General features: G+C 44.9%; 1 protein-coding gene across 1 annotated transcript; it reads left to right on the forward strand.

Annotated features, from left to right (window-relative positions):
• The first annotated feature begins 12,853 nt into the window (after positions 1-12,853).
• Positions 12,854-17,955, forward strand: LOC123121968 (serine/threonine-protein phosphatase PP2A-2 catalytic subunit). The gene is made up of 11 exons (XM_044542072.1): positions 12,854-13,156; positions 13,691-13,747; positions 14,224-14,307; positions 14,433-14,504; positions 14,587-14,658; positions 14,739-14,779; positions 15,984-16,050; positions 16,863-17,054; positions 17,144-17,233; positions 17,315-17,422; positions 17,527-17,955. Exons 1-11 carry the CDS (start codon positions 13,082-13,084, stop codon positions 17,590-17,592), a joined length of 924 nt encoding a protein of 307 aa, XP_044398007.1. The 5' UTR covers positions 12,854-13,081; the 3' UTR covers positions 17,593-17,955.
• Positions 17,956-20,258: the final 2,303 nt, after the last annotated feature.

Consider the following 20,258-nt stretch of genomic DNA (forward strand, 5'->3'; position numbering starts at 1 on the left):
CCGGCTATCCTCTGACCTGCCTTGCCATCATAACCGTACAAAATGTTAGCGCCTTCCTGCTTTTAACCCACATGGTGGGCCCATAACCCACAGTTCCACAGGATTGAAACCTGACTCCTATACATCCTTGATTCCGAAGTATCCTTTTTCACTTGCCTTCATATGTAATTCATGAGCCACCTCCCTAGTGATCTATTCTAGTATTAGATGCAATAATTTTTGTTGTTGTTGCTCTGAACCCCTTTCACCTTTTGATTAGGCATCGAATGATTGCCTGCCCATTAAAACTTCTCATGGCACCTTCATACTTTGGTCTCGATGTTCAACTTGAGAGATACTTCCGCCTCATTCCCTGAATTGTTCACCAGATAATTAACCCTATAAGGGTCAGTTCTCCCGAAGTTACTCTTTACTTCTCCACTTAAATCTCGGGACGAGATTTCTTGTAGTGGAGGAGATTTGTAACACCCCAGTGTCATGCTATAGTAATCCCCTGTTAATGGTGCCATGTCATCATGTTACTGTTGCTAATCTTCACTTGATCCAAATCACCATTCAAATTCAAATCCAATCTAAAACAAAAAAATCATATTTGTCAAGCATGAAATCTAAAATGTTCATCATGTGGCAAATATTCTTTTGATAATAATGGTAGTGAACTAACATTTTTCCAAAATGTCTAAGTGCCCTAAACTAGTTAAAACAGTGGCTAAATCATTTATTTAAGTGCTTTTTAATTTATAAAAATACTAAACTACTTTATTTTTTGTGCCAAGTTAATTATAGAAGTGGCTTAAGTTAAAGTGGTATTTTTGGTGCAAGATTAGTTTTATAAAACTATTTTGCTTCCTGCAAATAAAAGAAAACAGAAAAGTTAAAAAAATGTGAAAGAAAAGAGAGGGAGAGAGAGAGAGAGAGCAACCCCCGTGGACCTAACCCACCTGGGCCGGCCCACCTAACCCACCCGAGCCAACCCAGTTGCCCTCCCTCGCACCGGTCTCTCCCCCGCCCTGTTCCTCGGTCTCAGACCGCAACAGGGGCGTCGTCGCCGAACCCACCTCGCCGGCCACGCCGCTACAGGCGCCGCGGGGAGGCTAAGGACGCTAGCGTCGACCCCCTGCCCCCGAGAGATCTTTTCCCCCGTCCCCACGAGCTGCTGCTTGCCCTCTCCGCCTCTCCCTCTCCCCTCCAAATCCGCCTCGGCCGCGCCTCTTCGTCGCCGCTCACCGCACTCCACCGCGGCCACCGGCCGGCCTTTGCCTCGCCGACGTGCTCCCAGGCTCTGCCTCGACCTCCTCATCCTCCCCGCCGAGCCACGCGGACCGAGACGGCCCCGCAGCACTGCGGCGACCTCTTCTTCCTCCTCTGCTCCGACGAACGCCGGCGTCGAATTCGGCCACCTCGCGCCTCCCCCGAGCCCACTGAGCACATCTGCAGGCTCACTGTGAGCTACACTCCTCCCCCTCTCTTTTGCTCCCGTACGCGCCCGGAGCGGCTGGACCCGCCATGGCCGAGCCGAGCTCTGCCGTTGAGCTCATTGCCGTCGCCCTGATGCTCCTCGTGCCGCGCTAACACCACCACCGAGCTCCTGGAGCTCCTAGCTGCTCAACGTGCCCCTCCGCCACCCTTGTCATGCCCTGGACGCTCGAATCCATCGACGCCCGAACTCCGGCGCCGCTCCAGTCAGCGTTGTCGTGGCTCTAGGCCATCCCAGCACGCGGGACCGCCGGCGTTGGATGCATGCGGCTCCCCTCGTTCGAACGCGCGTCACAGCGCTCGTTTTAACCGCCCCGTAGCGCCGACTCCATGCTCCGACCGGATGCGTCTCCATGTAGCTCATCGTCGACGTTGTTCCGGCGACCTTTTGGTCATTTGCTCGCGCCCATCTTGCTCGCGCATGCACGTAGGCCTCGCCCCGCTATCTGGATAGCCCGAACTCGCGCCGTACCACCGTTGTCGTTGCTCGCCCGAAGCACCTCGCCGCCGGCGAGCTCGAAGCGCTCGCCCCCGTCCGTTCCAGCCACTCCGACCATCACCGTTCGACGCGCGAAGCCGAGCCGCGTCGAACGCGCCCAACCACAACCCCGCAGACCCCCTGTGCGCGAAATCCGCGCCCCTCCCGAGCCGCGCCGCCGTGTTTGGCTCACCGGAGTCAACTCCGGCGCGTCTCCGGCCGGTGTCCGACGTGGCGCCCAGGTGGCACCACCTGGGCCACTGACTGGTGGGCCCGGGGGCCCCCTTTGACCTGTTGACTTGGGTCAACTTGGGTCAACACTAACGTGGCCGCACCCAGTGCCACTGACATGTGGGCCCCGCGCTAATTAAACAGGTTTTATAAATAAATAAAACTTCAATTAATCTGTTAATTAGTTTTAATCACTAATTAGTCGCTGACTAACGGGGCCCACACCCCTAACTATGACTGTTAGTCAAATTAATCCACTGTTAACCCATAGAGGCTGACATGTGGGTCCCGGTGGCCCCACTGGTCAGGGTTGACCTGGTCAGCCACTCTGTTGACTGTTGACGTCATCTACACGTCATGCTGACGTCATTTTCCTTTTCTGTTAATTTTGTTGATTTAAATAATTTCAGAAAACTTTTAAAACTTTACAAAATCGTAGATAATAAACCGTAGCTCGGATGAAAATGTTTTCTACATGAAAGTTGCTCAGAAAAATCCAACAAATTCGAATACGCGGTTCGTTCATCTGTCACATGCCCCTAGCATGATGAACATGGAACTTTCCCCCTCCGGTCATCTGTGTGACACAGGTCCGGAACCGGGAAAACATTCCCAGTTAAATTCCCCCCTTCACCTTTATCGCGTAGCCATACGTTAGGTCACACACGGCACATCATATTGCCATGTTATGCTTTGTGGTGCTATGTTTGCTTTATATTTATTGTTTCTTCCCCCTCTTCTCTCTGGTAGACCCCGAGACCGATGCCGCCCCCGTGATCGACTACGTCACCGACGACTCTTCTTCCTTTGCAACAGAGCTTCCAGGCAAGCCCCCCCTTTGATCATCCCGATATCGCCCATTCCATTCTCTCATGCTTGCATTAGATTTTGCTACTGTAATTGATTGCTCCTATTCTGATGCATAGCCTGCTTTTGTAACCTGCTTATTGTTACCTACCTGCTTATCCTAAACTGCTTAGTATAGGTTGGTTAGTGATCCATCAGTGACCCCCACCTTGTCCTTGTTGCCCCTGCTTCATCATTGAAGACCCGATCAACGGGATCGAAGACCAGGCCCCGGCACCGCACATCACTTTCCCCTTAGTTGCTCGACACTACTGGGTTACTATCGAGTGCCGAGGGTGAGACCTCTACAGCACTTCTGATGTTAACCCTGTAGTGTAGCTATTCGGTCGTGGTCATCGAGGGTGATTCCGCCTTAACCACTTCTGATATGACTCTGTCGTGCAACCCCTCAAGTGTGAACCTCGGGGGTGGTTCCTCTTACGTTCACCTTGATGATTACATCGAGTGGAATCCACCGGGGGTGATTCCTCGGGTTTTCCCCTTGATGTTTGGACACACAGTTACTATGGTTACTATGACTTTACACTGAACCATGTTACTAAAGACGGGTCGACCCTGAGGGGTACCCGCGCGAGCTTAATTGCGAGTGATGTGGAGACGGGTTGACCTGGAGGGTGCCCGCGAGATAATTACGAGGCGTGGCCGGGCATTCCTAGCCCTTGCCGCAAGTCCTCGAGACGGGGCAACGGGGTCACATCTTTCGTGAGTCTCTGCTTGTTACCGCGCGTTCCTAATCCACTACGATTTGGATATTTGATCCGAGGGGCCTCTGGCCAGATAGCACTAACCATCACGTGGGCATAGTATGGGCGTTCTGCGTCGTATGCATCAGCCGAAGCTTAATAGACGTCAGTGACTGAGCGGCGCGCGCCGGGTTGGACTGCGTAAGCACCTGCCTTGTTGAAGGAGGTAGCTAGGTCTGCTCACCGGCCGCGTACGCAACGTGCAGGAGTTCCCGGGGAGATGGCCCATGACCCCTGGGGGCATAGGTTTAGTCCGGCGTGCTGACCTCTCTATTAAGCCTAGGTCGGGTTGCGGCGTATTGTTTGGCCGAGGCCGGGCATGACCCAGGAAAGTGTGTCCGGCCGGAGTTAAGCGAGCATGGTGGCTAAGTTGGTGCAGCCCTGTAGGGAAGAAAACATCTATCGATAACCCGTCCTATGGTAACGGACACTTGGAGTTGTATCCCGATCGATACAACTAGAACTGGATACTCGTGATGAGAATTGGATTGTGATGAGAAATGGATAGTATGGCTCTGGGATTGCTTTCTCGCAGGGAGTCGAGAAAGGATCTCTGGCCAAGGTTGATAAGACTACTACTACTTTACTTTATGCTACTCTACTCCCTCCTGTTGCTGCAAGATGGTGGTTTCCAGAAGATGCTAGTCTTCGATAGGCTAGGCCATCCCCTTCTCTTCTGGCATTCTGCAGTTCAGTCCACATATACTACCCTTTTCATTGACACCGATGCATATGTAGTGTAGATCCTTGCTTGCGAGTACTTTGGATGAGTACTCACGGTTGCTTTGCTCCCCCTTTTCCCCCTTTCTTCTTCTTTCCGGTTGATGCAACCAGATGTCGGAGCCCAGGAGCCAGATGCCACCGTCGATGCCTACTACCACGTGGAGACCGCCGACGACCAGGAGTAGTTAGGAGGTTCCCAGGCAGGAGGCCTTGCCTTTCAATCGTTGCTACTTTTGTGCTAGCCTTCTTAAGGCAAACTTGTCTAACTTATGTCTGTACTCAGATATTGTTGCTTCCGCTGACTCTTGAGTATTCGAGCTTATGTATTCGAGCCCTCGAGGCCCCTGGCTTGTAATATAAAGCTTGTATTATTTTATTTTGTGTCTAGAGTTGTGTTGTGATATCTTCCCGTGAGTCCTTGATCTTGATCGTACACATTTGCGTGTATGATTAGTGTACGATTGTATCGAGGGCGTCACATTCATCATGCCCATTGGTGCCTCTCCGATGATGCGTGAGTAGTTCTTTGTAGACCTACAGGTCCGTAGTTAGTAGCTAGATGGCTTCCTCTCTCTCGTTTGATTCTCAATACAATGGTCTCTTGGAGATCCATATGATGTAACTCTTTTTGCGGTGTGTTTGTTGGGATCCGATGAACTTTGAGTTCATGATCAGATCTATCTTTTTATATCCATGAAAGTTATTTGAGTTTCTTTGATCTCTTATATGCATGATTGCTTATAGCCTCGTATTTCTTCTCTGATATTTGGGTTTTGTTTGGACAACTTGATCTATTTATCTTGCAATGGGAAGATGTGCTTTGTAGTGGGTTCAATCTTACGGTGCTTGATCCCATGACAGAAAGGGAACCGACACGTATTTATCGTTGCTACTAAGGATAAAACGATGGGGTCTATCTCTACATAGATAGATCTTGTCTACATCATGTCATCGTTCTTAAAGCATTACTCCGTTTCTCCATGAACTTAATACACTAGATGCATGCTGGATAACGGTCGTGTGGAGTAATAGTAGTAGATGCAGGCAGGAGTCGGTCTACTAATCTTGGACGTGATGCCTATATAATGATAATTTCTTGGATATCGTCATGATTATTTGAAGTTCTATCAATTGCCCAACAGTAATTTGTTCACCCACCGTTTGTTATTTTTCTCGAGAGAAAGCCACTAGTGAAACCTACGGCCCCCGGGTCTCTTCTCATCATATTTGCCTTTGCAATCTATTTTTTCTTGCTTTTATTTTTAGATCTATATTTCCAAAAACCCAAAAATACCTTGTTGCACTTTTTTGTTATTTATTTTATCTCGCATTCCCGCGAGATCTATTTATCCAAACTACTACAAAATTATCTATCCTTTTACCCGTGAGGGATTGACAACCCCTCTCTTACGTCGGGTTGCGAGTATTTGTTATTTGTGTGCAGGGGCTGTTTACGTCGTGTTGCTTGGTTCTCCTACTGGTTCGATAATCTTGGTTTCTTCACTAGGGAAATACCTACCGTCGATGTGCTACATCATCCCTTCCTCTTTGGGGAAATACCGATGTAGTCCTAGCAGACATCATGTGGGTTGCCTGAGATCATCGCTCACGAAGTTGTACGAGTAACCGTCTAAAATATAAAAACCCAATAAGAAGGCTAATTAAACTATTATTTTTTAATCCATTTAGTAATCAAATTGACATTTCATATCAAACACAGAATATATTTCATATTCATGTAACGGCAATTTGGATTTCATAATTAAATATATCATAGTACACCATCATATAGCTAGTTCAGCACTCAGTCACACCATATAGCTAGTTAAAACCCCATTACACAACGGCACCAAGTTTTAGATGCAACATCTAAAACATTTGGAAAGTAGCATCATAGACAGTAAATATATAGATGAATCTCATCTAGAAAAATGCTAAAGAGGATGGCTAATACTGAGCATTCAACGATGTTGAAGGTCCTTGCAACTCTAGGCCAGTGTACGTGGATGATTGTTTGCCCATCATTCGTCCTCTTGAGGAAGACTTCAATATTATACCATGGGTGTTGTATGAATACCTTCCTTGCCTCTGGACCATACAGGTGGTTTGAGAGGTAATCATCACCGAACTAATTTGAAAATGATGAATACAAAGATATGCATAAATATCTTTTCTAAATTTTGAAATGGCGCATAGGAAAAAAACAAAGGTAAAAGAGTTAGTATCATCCTATATTTGACTGATGTCTTTTTCATTGTGTAGACAAAGATCTTGTTGTTTTCCGTCGTTATTTTCTTTATCTAACAATATTTCTGAATTTCTTGACTTGACAAATATTCATGGACATCTCATTTCCCCGTATGCAAAAATGAGTCGAACAGTGGGTCTAAACCTCTAACAGCAGGACCTATATATGCAAGACCAGATTATTAAAAATCTAAATATTATAATGATTCCTATAATTGCACAATAATGTGCAATTAGCTAAAGAACCATGTGCAAACCTCGATGGTAAACTTCACTATCTCCATTGTTACCCTGCAACATAAGGTAGATATTGATCAGGTTAAATGAGAGTTAGCATGCTATCAATAAAATAGGTTAATGAAAAATAAACACACTGCAGACCCAATAGGTTAATTCGAGACACATGGAAAAGCTAGTAAACCAAACCAAACATGCTTGGTTTGAGAGGTAATCATAAGTGAACTACTTTGAAAAGGATGAACACAAAGATATGCATAAATATCTTTTATAAATATTGAAAGGGCGCATAGAAAAAAACAAAGGTAAAAGAGTTAGTACCATCCTATATTTGACTGACGTCTTTTTCATTTTGCAGACAAAGATCTTGTTGTTTTTCGTCGTTATTTTCTTTATCCTAATAATATTTTTGAATTTCTTGACTTGGCTAATATTCATAGACATCTCATTTCCCGGTATGCAAAAATGAGTCGAACAGAGGGTCTAAACCTCTAACGGCAGGACCTATATATGCAAGACCAAATTATTAAAAATCTAAATATTATAATGCTTCCCATGATTGCACAATAATGTGCTATTAGCCAAAGGACCATGTGCAAACCTCGATGTTAAACTTCACTATCTCCATTGTTACCCTACAACATAAGGTAGATATTGATCAGGTTAAGTGAGAGTTAGCATACTATCAATAAAATAGGTTAATGAAAAATAGGCTTCGAGCTTTTTGGTAACTTGTTGCCAAAGGGGGAGAAAGTGTATAGATCATAGGCTTCGAGAGAGAGAGAGAGAGAGAGCTTTGCTTCGTTTTGCTATCTCTTTTGCTACTTGTTTGATACTTGTTTGTTTGCTTGCCTCGATGATACTCTATGTTTATGTGTGTGAGATACTTGTATGGTCATGTGTTTGACCATATCATACTTTAATGCTTGTGCTTGAATTATGCTATTATTTATCTCTCATGTATGATCATTCACTTTGCCTTGGTGATGAGTGCATATTTCATATTCTATCATTTTGAGCGCTCCACCAAGATATATGTGACATGGAAGAGTAACCCATGATCCTAATCGATTTTGCATTTGCATTCAAAAGCAAATTTTAAATAATGCACAAATTTAGGGGGAGCTCTTGCTTATCACATACTTCTCAAAGCGACGATGTATTACATTCTTATTATCATTTGTCGAAGCTTTGATCTATATGTTGTCATCAATTACCAAAAAGGGGGAGATTGAAAGTGCAACTATCCCTGGGTGGTTTTGGTAATTCCTAACAACATATAGCTCATTGAACTAATACTCTTTCAAGATGATCATTGCAGAAAGTTCAATGATTGGCATGGCATGGACTAGGAATGTGGACCCCTCAAAATTCTAAGGACACATATTGGCTCAAGCTCAAGACTCTACATTTTCATTTTAGTGATCCAAGATCACATTGAGTCCATAGGAAAAGCCAATACTATTAAGGGGGGATGAGGTGTTGCTTAATGGCTTGCTTGCTCAAAATGCTTAATGATATGCTCCAAAAGCCCTCAACCACTTTCTCATATCCACATATGTCCCAAACCAAAAGTCAAACTCGGCCCCACCGATTTGATCTATCCGGCGCCACCGAGTTCATTTGACATAGCCATAGCCAGAAACCTAATCAGTTCGGTCTCACCGATAGGGATCTCGGTCTCACCGAGATGGGATTGCAAACTCTCTGTTTCCCTTCATAATGTTTCGGTCTAGCCGAGATGAGCGATCGGTCCCACCGAGTTCGCAATGCAAACTCTCTGTTTCTTTTTCGTAACGTTTCGGTCTCACCGAAATGAGCGAATCCTCCCACCAAGTTTGCCTGACCAACTCTCTGTTTGCCTATTACAGAAATCGGTCTCACCGAGTTCATGTGATTGGTCTCACCGAGATTACGTTATGCCCTAACCCTAATGAAATCGGTCCCGCCGAGTTGACATGTCAGTCCCACAAAAAATCCTAACGTTCATTTTGAACTAAATCGGTCTGACCGAGTTTGAGTATTCGGTCCCACCGAGTTTTGTAAATTATGTGTAACGGTTAGATTTTGTGTGGAGGCTATATATACCCCTTCACCCATCCTCCATTCATGGAGAAAGCCATCAGAATGTGCCTACACTTCAAGCATTCATTTTTTGAGAGAGAACCACCTACTCACGTGTTGAGACCAAGATATTCCAATCCAACCATAAGAATCTTGATCTCTAGCCTTTCCCAAGTTGCTTTCCACTCAAATCATCTTTCCACCAAATCCAAATCTATGAGAGAGAGTTGAGTGTTGGGGAGACTATCATTTGAAGCACAAGAGCAAGGAGTTCATCATCAACACACCATTTATTACCTTTCGGAGAGTGGTGTCTCTTAGATTGGTTAGGTGTCACTTGGGAGCCTCCGTCAAGATTGTGGAGTTGAACCAAGGAGTTTGTATGGGCAAGGAGATCACCTACTTCGTGAAGATCTACCCTAGTGAGGCAAGTCCTTCATGGGCGATGGCCATGGTGGGATAGACAAGGTTGCTTCTTCGTGGACCCTTCATGGGTGGAGCCCTCCGTGGACTCGCGCAGCCGTTACCCTTCGTGGGTTGAAGTCTCCATCAACGTGGATGTACGATTGCACCACCTATCGGAACCACGCCAAAAATCTCCGTGTCTACATTGCGTTTGCTCCCTCCAAACTCCTCCCCTTTACCTTCATATGCAATGATTTACATTCCGCTGCTATACTCTTAGAATTGCATGTGTAGGTTGATTGCTTGACTTGTGATAAGTTGCTAAAATCTGCCAAGACTTAAAATTGGGAAAAGGCTAGATTTTTATTTTGTCAAGTAGTCTAATCACCCCCCCTCTAGACATACTTTTGATCCTACAATGTCATCGAGGTTACAATTAGATAAGGCATCATGAAACATCTGCATGCAGCTTTGCTCTCTATGCACACCTCCTTTATCATGACAGAAGTGTATTTCATTAAAATCCCCAAACATAACCCAGGGATCATCACGAGCCTGGTGTAATGTATGTAAGTACTCCCATGATTTGTGCTTATTCTCTCTAGTTGGCTCACCATAGAAGCCAGTACATCGCCATTTACGGCCATCATCAATAGTAACATCGATGAAGTTACGCGTGACACTAAGTTCTGACACAGACATGTCGTCCCTCCACATCAAGAGTAAACCTCCAGCCCTACCATCACTCGGGTCAACCAGCCTCCTCTGGAACCCTAACTTTCTCATCAGCCGTTCTACTTGGATCAGACAGATGTGAGTCTGACAGAAAGAGCACATCCGGTTTATAACACATCTAGATCTCCAGAATGATCAAAATGCTCGGGCCTGACGCATCCCACGGAAATTCCGACCTAGGAGCTTCATTGGGCCTAGCGGTCCTCCACTTGGGAGACCGCCAATCTTGCCAGGTCCATCACCTCACCGCCATCAGTGTTATGTCTTTTACTTCCTTGCGAGTTCACACCCTCATCATTTCTGATACCAACTGACGAGGCACGACCTCGGATGTGCCACTGATTTGGCCCGATCTTTTACGATGCAACGAACTCCTCCAAAATTCACGATAAAATCTTCCAATTACGTGAACAGTACACGTAACCTGAAGATGGGGTGACGACCACCAACGGATAATCCGTCGACACACGAGAAACCTCCCGCCATAGTAGACGTAACCAGCCTGCAACACATCGGTGACGACGGACCTCGAACCAAGTGCAACTTTCGAATAGAAAATCCACACAAAATAAATATGAACGACACCCAAAGAGGGTCGCTTAATATCGATACACAATCTTGTCTAAACTCTAAAAAAATAGCCTCCGTACAATGGACGAAGCCAGCCCGTTTTATAGGCGACACACCAGGTCGTTTCAAACCGACTCATAAGCAAACAGGTAAGAAATCTGATACGGACTCTTCGTTCAACTAAGAAGATATTTTCCTAACTAATTATCCGGTCACCTTGATCACATAGCAACCGAATTAGACTTAGAACATGACACGTAACTAGTACTAGTTGTAGACCTGCCTGAGAAAGATGCCATGCATGTAGCTAGCGTTCGCACTATGGAAGGAAAAACACATCACGTAGCTAGTTGCTTGCTTATTTCTTGCCATAGATCAAAACACAACCTGTTCGGGGGAGTTCTGAAAGTTGGTCTGATCTCTTCTTGTGGTGGAGGCATCTGGAGCAACATAGAACCAACTAAAACTTGTCCCGTTGAAGCACCATGGTCCAAGTCTCTTTCCTTTTGTGTAGCATATGAAATAGCTTGAAATTTTTCCGTACGTGAAACAATAGCTTTGCCACTAATGGCCACATCAATTTCCCCCTAACTCCCTGATTCCGTGTTCACTGGATCCACCTCGTCAGCCCCTTTGCGTCTGTCAGTAACAGCTGACCAGCTCTGATGCCCTTCTGACTATTTTCATAATCTAGATGATGTTTTAGAGCCCCTCATAAGAGTGAAGAATTGTTATGGGGATTAACTGGGCTTGAGGCTATACTTTTTAGGTCGTCTTCCTCCTTGCATAGCTCACTAGTCTCATTCAATCCATGACCTCCCTAACGTACCCCACCTCTTGTAGCTGGTCTACCCCCTATAGCACCCATACCACCAATACTCATTTTTTATGAACTCCTGTGCAATAAGCGTCGGGAGCTAGATAATATCCTTCTCTTCATGGACACTGTTTCCGTGCTCCTTAGCCACATGGCCAACAAATCCACATACTCCGCAGAACACTGACATCTATTCATACTCAAAATCAAAGTACACTTTTTTTGCTTCTCAGAGTTAAACTTGCATACCTGGTTAAAGGCTCGGTTGCATCCAAGGTAACGCGAACCCTAATACCCCTACCCTGACCTTTAGCTGATCTTTCATCTACCCGTTCCACCACCCCTGCTTTCTTTGCCAATTGTCATGCAATGCTCCCTGACCTCATCTTCCCCTTAAGCCCGATCACTCTTACCCACACCTGATAAGTGTATAGAGTTCCACTTTATTCACCTCAGACCATCCATCATATGGTGCAAGCAGCACCAGACAATTTCTAAATGTCCATGGTCCATCTTTCATCACACGCTCCCAGTCACCCAAACATGTCAATTGGACCGAAAAACAAGTTGTCCTCAATCGATCTGAACTCCACTTCTTGGCAAGGTTTCATGCAGATCTCATGTGCCCATAGAAAGCTCCATGGCTCGTATATACCCTGGCTAAAACCATGAATTCGGCATCTTTTTCAAGTTCCTCCGGCACCACCTCCTCCTCATCATCTTCCCTTAGATTTAGATGACGCAGCCTGTCGTTGAGCAAATCCGTCGGCGACGCTGCCGTACCAGCCTTCGAACTAGACTTTCTCCAACTTCTTCTTTGTCTGAACTCCCTTGCCGCTACCATCAACCCTAGACGCCGCCAAGTTCTCGCTCGCCATGGTTTCCGACTTATGTCCATTGACCCTTTGTCCCTCGAACAATACTCCCCTGGCCTAGATCGGACGAAGATCCACTCCATACAGTGGAAGAAAGGAGTTTCGCGTAAGCGATCGCCTACTAGACCTTTTAGGGTACTCGACGTGCAGCTAACCCCAACTTTGACATCTTTATTGAGTTTACATAAACATATTTGTTATCTTGATTGAATTTGCGTGTACGTGAGCATCTTACTTTGTATGTACTGTGTTATGTTAAAGAAAAATGATGATAAGCAAATGTGATTTGTGAATGCGGAGGCGAGGCGCAGACCCGTTCCCCGCGGCCAAGGCCAACCCCGACCGCAGAGTTTACCGGCCGGCCACCGCCACGCAATCACCACCCGAGCGGCGAGGCAACTCCCCGGCATCCAAAGATAAATATTTTTTGGGGCTATTCCACCCGCGTCCTCCTCTGCCTCTCCGCACCTCTCGCCGCTCCGCGCCTCCTCCTCCTCCCTCCTCCCCCCCCCACTCGCGGTCGCCTCTCCCGATAGATCTGGTGCCAGGGTTCGCGGCGCCGGCGGACGTGCGGGGGGAGGGGTCGACGCGTGCCTGGTGGGCGGAGGGGAGGATGGGGAATCCGCGTGGCGGCCTCGACGAGCAGATCGAGCAGCTCCTGCAGTGCAAGCCACTCGTCGAGCCCGAGGTGCCGCTCGTGTCTCCTCCTCCTCCTCCTCCCCGTTGTCCCGAGTCCTGGGTGCTTGATTTTGCGTGTTTCTTGGGCGGGTCGGGGTGGTTTCTGGCGGATCGGCGGCCGGCAGGCCGGATGGATCGGTTGCCCGCCTCTCTTAATATAATTGAAAAGAATGAACCTTTGGCGCTGTACGAGGTTGCTAGCGATTGAATGTTTGAGCTGGCGCCTTTCATTCCGTGCGGGAATTGTTTGGTTTGCTACCGATTTCGATGCACTAGAGAATTCTGAATGATTGCTCTCGCAATAGTGTAATAATGTTGTGCAGTGTTTGTAGGAATTCTTCTAAGATTAGCGTAAGAGACATGCATAAGGGAGAGGTTCTTATATAGAGCTGGTCTTGACCTGCATTTTGGGCCCTGACCAATTGGACCAAAATGCGTACGAACTAATTTTATTTTATGTTATTCTCGGTGCTTAGAAGAATTAATTTGCTATCAGGTTGCTTGGTAATGAGTTATCATCACCTTATAAACATTTCTTTTGCAGTTGAAAGCACTGTGTGAGAAAGCTAAAGAGATTTTGATGGAGGAGAGCAATGTTCAGGTATATCATCATGCGTTCTACAGTAATTAAATCGGCAGGAAAATCTTCTGAACTTCATTGCATCATCAGTCTGCATTTTTCTTGTTCTTACATGATTTTTTCTTTGGGGGGAACTAAAATGGAAGCTGTAGTGTCAATAAAATGTTCAGGGACTATGGTGGATATTTGCGGCCCTAATTTGAACTTCTCATCAAGGTTCTAGTCAAATGGAAGTTGCACTATTGTCAAAAGTGTATTTTATTTTGCAGTGTCGTAAATGCAGTTTGGTATTGCTTGAAATTTAGAAAGTTTATTCATGATACAAATCTAGAATTTTATTATTATTTTCTTAGTGGATACCAGGGTTTCAAGGCATGAATATCTGAGCTTTCAATTATAGATCGCCATGCGACTACATATCAAAATTTGTTTTTTTGGCTGTTCTGTAATTTCTAGTTGATCTTTGCCATTGCATTAAAATTCAAACTTACTTTCAGCCTGTGAGAAGCCCTGTCACGATATGTGGTGATATTCATGGTCAGTTTCATGATCTTGCGGAATTATTCAGAATTGGTGGGAAGGTAAATCTTTTACACCCCTTTTCTTTCCCTTTTGTTTTCACGATTCCTACTGTATTTTGATGTACTTCACCCTGACTTGGTGGATTCTTATGTCAGCTTGTTTTTTGTGTTGTTCTTATAACCAGTGTCCTGATACAAACTACCTATTTATGGGAGATTATGTGGACCGTGGTTACTATTCTGTTGAAACTGTATCGGTAGGACTACTAACCAGCACAATTTTCTTTAGTAATTATTTATATAGCTATCGTGCTAAGTTTTTTTTTTGAAATTAAACAGCTTCTGGTAGCTTTGAAAGTTCGTTATCCGCATCGGCTTACAATTCTTAGAGGAAACCACGAGAGCCGGCAGGTAGCTTTTTATAAGAAACAAACTATGTGTATTCACATTCAGTGATCACTATTGAACACTGAACTGCAACCATTCTGCAGATCACTCAAGTTTATGGATTTTATGATGAGTGCCTACGGAAGTAAGTAACATTCATCCTATGCTTATTTTAAGTGATGAAAGCAGCGCAATGGTTTTTGTACATAAGGATTGATAGATGTAATTTACATAACATGGCAAAGAATCCATATTTAGCACTTTACTGTTAAAAACCAAACCACTATACTTTGCTGCTTTTGTTATACTGTTACAATTAAGATCTTAACTACAGTAGTAAGATATGCATATTTTGCATGGCAAATGAATGGGATGCCTTGTGCTTCTTGAGGCGGTTGAGGCCTAATGTAACAAGATGGTATAGATTTAAGGGCCTGTTTCGTTGGTGACTAATTTTGTCACACTTGCCTTACCTTAGGTGCTCAAATTCTTAGCCACACTTTGGCTTGCCTAAGGCAATCTTGCCACGCTGTATGTGTGTGACATGTGGGGCTTATTTCTCACAAAAAGAATCTTGCCTTAGGTGTGGCTAGAACCAAACACCCAACTAACTTGGTCAAACTTGCCTAGATGTGGCAAGGTGTGGCCAGGAACCAAACAACCCCTAAGATGCCCACTTGTAAATTGTTACAATTAACAAAAGCTCTCACAACACTTTATGATTTTGAAAGGCCATGCCCAAAGATAATAGGCGTTTTCTTAAAATAGCATTGCGAAGAATTCAGTTAGGTTCTTTATTGTCAAATGACCAAAATGCTGTTACTGCTTGTGTTATTAACTTAGTATTAAGATCTAATATAGTAATATATGCACATGCATGGAAAATGAATTATGCATTGGCTTCTGTTGAGACGACGGGGCCTAATTTTACCAAATGCAACAAAACTGTATGGATTTTAAGATGACCATATGCTCTGATTTCAAGCCTGTCAACCCAGCATTGGTATTCAAGCCGCCCGGTTGGGTGCATACTTCTGATTTTAGTTTAAAGTACTGTCTGATGTCCTATATTAAGGATAGCCATTTCATAGAAGCTGGTGAACATATGACACACATCATCGTTTGGTTCTTCTCCAAATAGCCATTCAAGCTTTTTCATTGAGGTCATACCATGCTGAACTGCTCATGTTCCGCATTGTTGTTGTTGTGATCTGGCTTGGCAATTGTTGTATAAAGCTTATCGGCTTATGACGTCAATGTATCAATGAGTTGGTTGGTGTGTAGTTCATAGGCACTTTGCAGCAATTGGATCGTACTCACATCCGAACTATTTAACCTTTTTGTTGCAGGTATGGGAGTGCTAATGTATGGAAAACCTTCACGGATCTTTTTGACTATTTACCGTTGACAGCATTGGTTGGTATCAGTTCAATTTTATTTTGTCTGCTCTTATATCAAGTTTATTTTCATTTTGTCCCCATTTACTTGTTTGTTCTGTTGTAGTTATATCAAAGGCTTTGTCTGTTTGGGCATGATTTGCATATTTATTATCTGTAGTGCTATAGTTTCAGTGGTTTATCAAATAAATTTTCTGCAACCTGGTTTTGTGTGAGGTCCACTGAAATAATTCCAGAGTGTAGTTGATGTTTATTTCTTTTAAGAATGAATAGTTTCTGGTTTTACTTCATCACAATCATGACCATGGTTTTCATTGCAAATAAAGTTGACATTTGTCATTCTTGTAATATGTTAATCACTAGCCAAGTTTGTATAAGATAGGGAACACATAGGATGCAGTGTGTATGGTGGAATGAAAACTACTTATTTCTATTTTTGGGATGCCCAGCCTTTAAAATTTAAGCTTGGTTACCGTAGCTTAGAAATCTTGCCAATGTGTTGTCATCCATCATGCATTGCTTTCTTAGGGAATTCAACTTTGGGGGGAACTAAACTAATCTATGTAGTGATGTTTCTTACAGCATTCCTCCTGTTAAAGTTAGTCTGTGTTTGTACTGTATGATTGTATCTGTTCATTAGAATGAGGTTTTGGTTTGTTAACAGTTGATAAAATCATGCAATTTTCGGTTCTGGAGTTAATGATTGAAAAGCATGCTCATTTTGTTGGTCTTGCTGAGATTTTGGATTGATGAGCATACAAATACTGTTTCAATTTCTTGATTTTTGTTTTGCTCTTTGCTAAATTCAACATCTTGTATTGCTATTGCTAGGTTGAGTCGGAAATATTTTGCCTGCATGGTGGACTATCACCATCCATCGAGACACTTGATAATGTCCGTAGCTTTGACCGTATCCAAGAAGTCCCTCACGAGGGGCCAATGTGTGACCTTCTATGGTCTGATCCTGATGATCGATGTGGTTGGGGCATTTCACCGCGTGGTGCCGGATACACATTTGGCCAGGTTTAGCTTATTATACATTATTTATATCCGCTCTTTTGTTTCCTTTGCTTGAGCTGATGTATGGCCTTTTTTTTTCTTCCTTCTTCCAGGATATTTCAGAACAGTTTAACCATACCAATAGCCTTAAGCTAATAGCAAGAGCTCATCAGTTAGTTATGGAGGGATTCAACTGGGCACATGTACATCTCATTCTCAGCTATGCTTTCAACTGTGACCTGTTTTGCTTTCAGATTTCCTAATGCCTTTCTTGACTGAAACAGGAGCAAAAGGTTGTGACAATATTTAGTGCACCTAACTACTGTTACCGGTGCGGTAACATGGCCTCGATCTTGGAGGTGGATGACTGCAGGGAGCATACTTTCATCCAGGTAATTCGATTCTCTGTCCATCGCTCAGTTCTCTTGCTGTCACCCTGTGATCTGTCCGTATTCTTGACATGGCGTCACGCTTTTGTGATCTTGTGCACTTGCAGTTTGAGCCTGCCCCAAGGAGAGGGGAGCCTGACGTGACCCGAAGGACGCCCGACTATTTCTTGTAAATGTAGCCTAGGCCATTCGTTTTTGTTTTTATTTTACGGTATAGCTTAGGTTATTCCGACAGCAAACAAAAAAAAAAGCGCGTGATAGCTAGATGCGCCGTGTTGTCGTGCGGTCATAATTTTTTGTTGTTCTGGGTCTCGCTCCGTTTTGATTCACTCCTTTTGTTGTAATCTGTCTGCTCATGCTGGGCTCAGGGGTGTGAATGTGATGGATGATGCTGGTAAATCAAAGGCCTCGCGTGGTAGTAATTTTGTTGGCTCTCAAGTTGGCTGTGTAGTGTAACATGAGACGATGGGCATTGTAATAACTTGTGCAGCAGTTGTGGTTAACATTGTGAACAAATTAAACAAGTTTCGATCTCATAGCAGGGAAGCTAGGATCAATCTCATCGAACCGGCATGGATTTCGTCAGCTTGTACAGATTGAAGCCTGTTGTGAAATAGCATGTATTTGAAGCCTTGTTACAGATCTGTCGTTGGTTTCTTCTCTATTAATTTGAAGCCTGTGCATCATCCGCCGGCCGGTCGTCTTATCCGGAACGACGCCGCCGCCGCCATGGTCCCTGGCTGGCCTTTGATGCCGTCGGTACCGGCGACGACGACGACTAGCGAGGATATACTGTAGTACTAGTATGTAGGACCAGCACAGGCAAGGCAGGGAATGCGCCCTGTGGCGCAGTGCGGGGCGCCTCGGTCCATCACCTCCCCCTGACGAGACCCTGTGACCGTGAGTGACGATGCGGATCGACAAGCCTTGCGAACCAACGATGTCGACCATGCCACCATTCCATTCACAGGGAAGACACTGACAGCGCAAAGTGTTACGAGCACAGTTACCACAGAGAATACAAAGCCGATGAGAACCTTCAACGAACGTCCCTCTCGCACAGAGGGTTCTGATCTACGATGAGAATATATCAGTGGATTGTTGGAGCGCAAAACTATCCATCGATCTACAGTGGAGTTCTATTTCATCCAACGGGGACGGGCATGGGCTCAACCTCCAGTACCACTGTAGCTTATCCCTTTGGGCCACTATGGAAACCATGTCACTTGATAAGATCATCTGCACTTTGAGACTGTACTTTTACTCCTGGCCGTTCTTCTATCATCGAAAGACATGCAGCATTGGTGGTGCTCGCCATTCCCCTGACAGGTGGAACCATGGTTTCCACAAGCGCCAAGATTCTCTGCCTCCAGCGGCTCCGGTAAAAAGGCCACCCCTTTCCACCGCGATCAGCAAAGGCTACAAGCTGCACCACTCTCCTCTTCTCTCCCGGCCGGCGCCGCGTCATCGTTGGCAAAGGGCGGGCCAGGAATCCGCACAACTAATTAAATCCGCCGTACATGTGCACTGTGCCCGTGCCCAGCTGCTTTCTGCACACCACATTCAGTAGCGTCGTCGTTTGTTAATTGATGGAGTAATTAACTAGTACTAGTACTGGTAGATGGCAGTGTCGCCCTCGCTAGCTAACCAATAGGCTCGACAGGCTTAGGGAGCAAGCCTGCGTACTGACAGCATGATTAGTAATTACTACGTACCTTGATATGCGTCCATCCGCATGAATCTGTTGATCAATGGACCGGTGACATGGATAGGATTTGCCGATTTGAGTCAACCCGCGTTGTACTCGAAAGGAACTCGCACATTGATAGTACTCCCTTCATCCGGAAATACTTATCGAAAAAATGAATGTACCTATATATTTTAGTTCTAGATAGATCTATTTTTGTCTATTTTGGCTACAAGTAATTCCTGGTGGAGGAATTATATGTTAGGTTGGTTGGGTGAGAACGAGGTACCGCATATGCTCGAAAGGAACTTGCACCTGCTGTGCCGTTCAAAGATTAGTAGGAGGACAAGTATATGCATGACCATGCAGCTTCAATCAACCGCCCTGGTGTTGGGTAGGGTCGCTAAGCTACGTACGTAGCCGTCGGTATATCGGACGCAAATCGACACTTGAACCACTGCCCTAACTAACTAGGATGCATCCATCCACCCATGCAGAACGATGGTAACCTTGCAGCTAATGTTTGTTAATTTCTGGCTATAGTGATGATTAGGTTATAAATAAACAAAACAAGCTGCAGCGAACGAGCGCGGACTCCCTTATCGTACTACTCCCTCCGTTTCAAAATAAATGACTCAACTTTATACTAACTTTACTAAAAAATTAATACAAAATTGGGTTATCTATTTTGAAATAGAAGGAGACTCCCTCCGTTTCAAAATAGATGACTCAACTTTATACTAACTTTACTAAAAAATTAGTACAAAGTTGGGTTATCTATTTTGGAATAGAGGGAGTAGAACTGTGATCGAATCATTGCCGACACGATTTCCACGGACAAGATCATATGAAAGTGAAAGCTTGATGTCTCGTGTCCCTCTCGTTGTCCGTATCTTTGTTTTTCTTTCTTCTTTTGACAATCTTGATGCACGTATCCATCGACCCTTTTCATTTACATTCATGGACACAAAGATTAACTAGTTAGAGCATCTCCAGCCGCGTCCCCAACAGGTCCACCGGTCACTTTTTCGGCGTCGGCGTCAAAAAAACGTCTCAGTCGCGCCCCCAGGACGACGAAAAGCGCCGGTTCGGCCCTTTTTTCCGCCCGGCGGCCGCAGGCCGAACCCGGCGCACTGGGGGCGATCGGGGGCT

Source organism: Triticum aestivum, chromosome 5D (genome assembly GCF_018294505.1).
Source record: "Triticum aestivum cultivar Chinese Spring chromosome 5D, IWGSC CS RefSeq v2.1, whole genome shotgun sequence".
Classification (NCBI taxonomy): Eukaryota; Viridiplantae; Streptophyta; class Magnoliopsida; order Poales; family Poaceae; genus Triticum; species Triticum aestivum.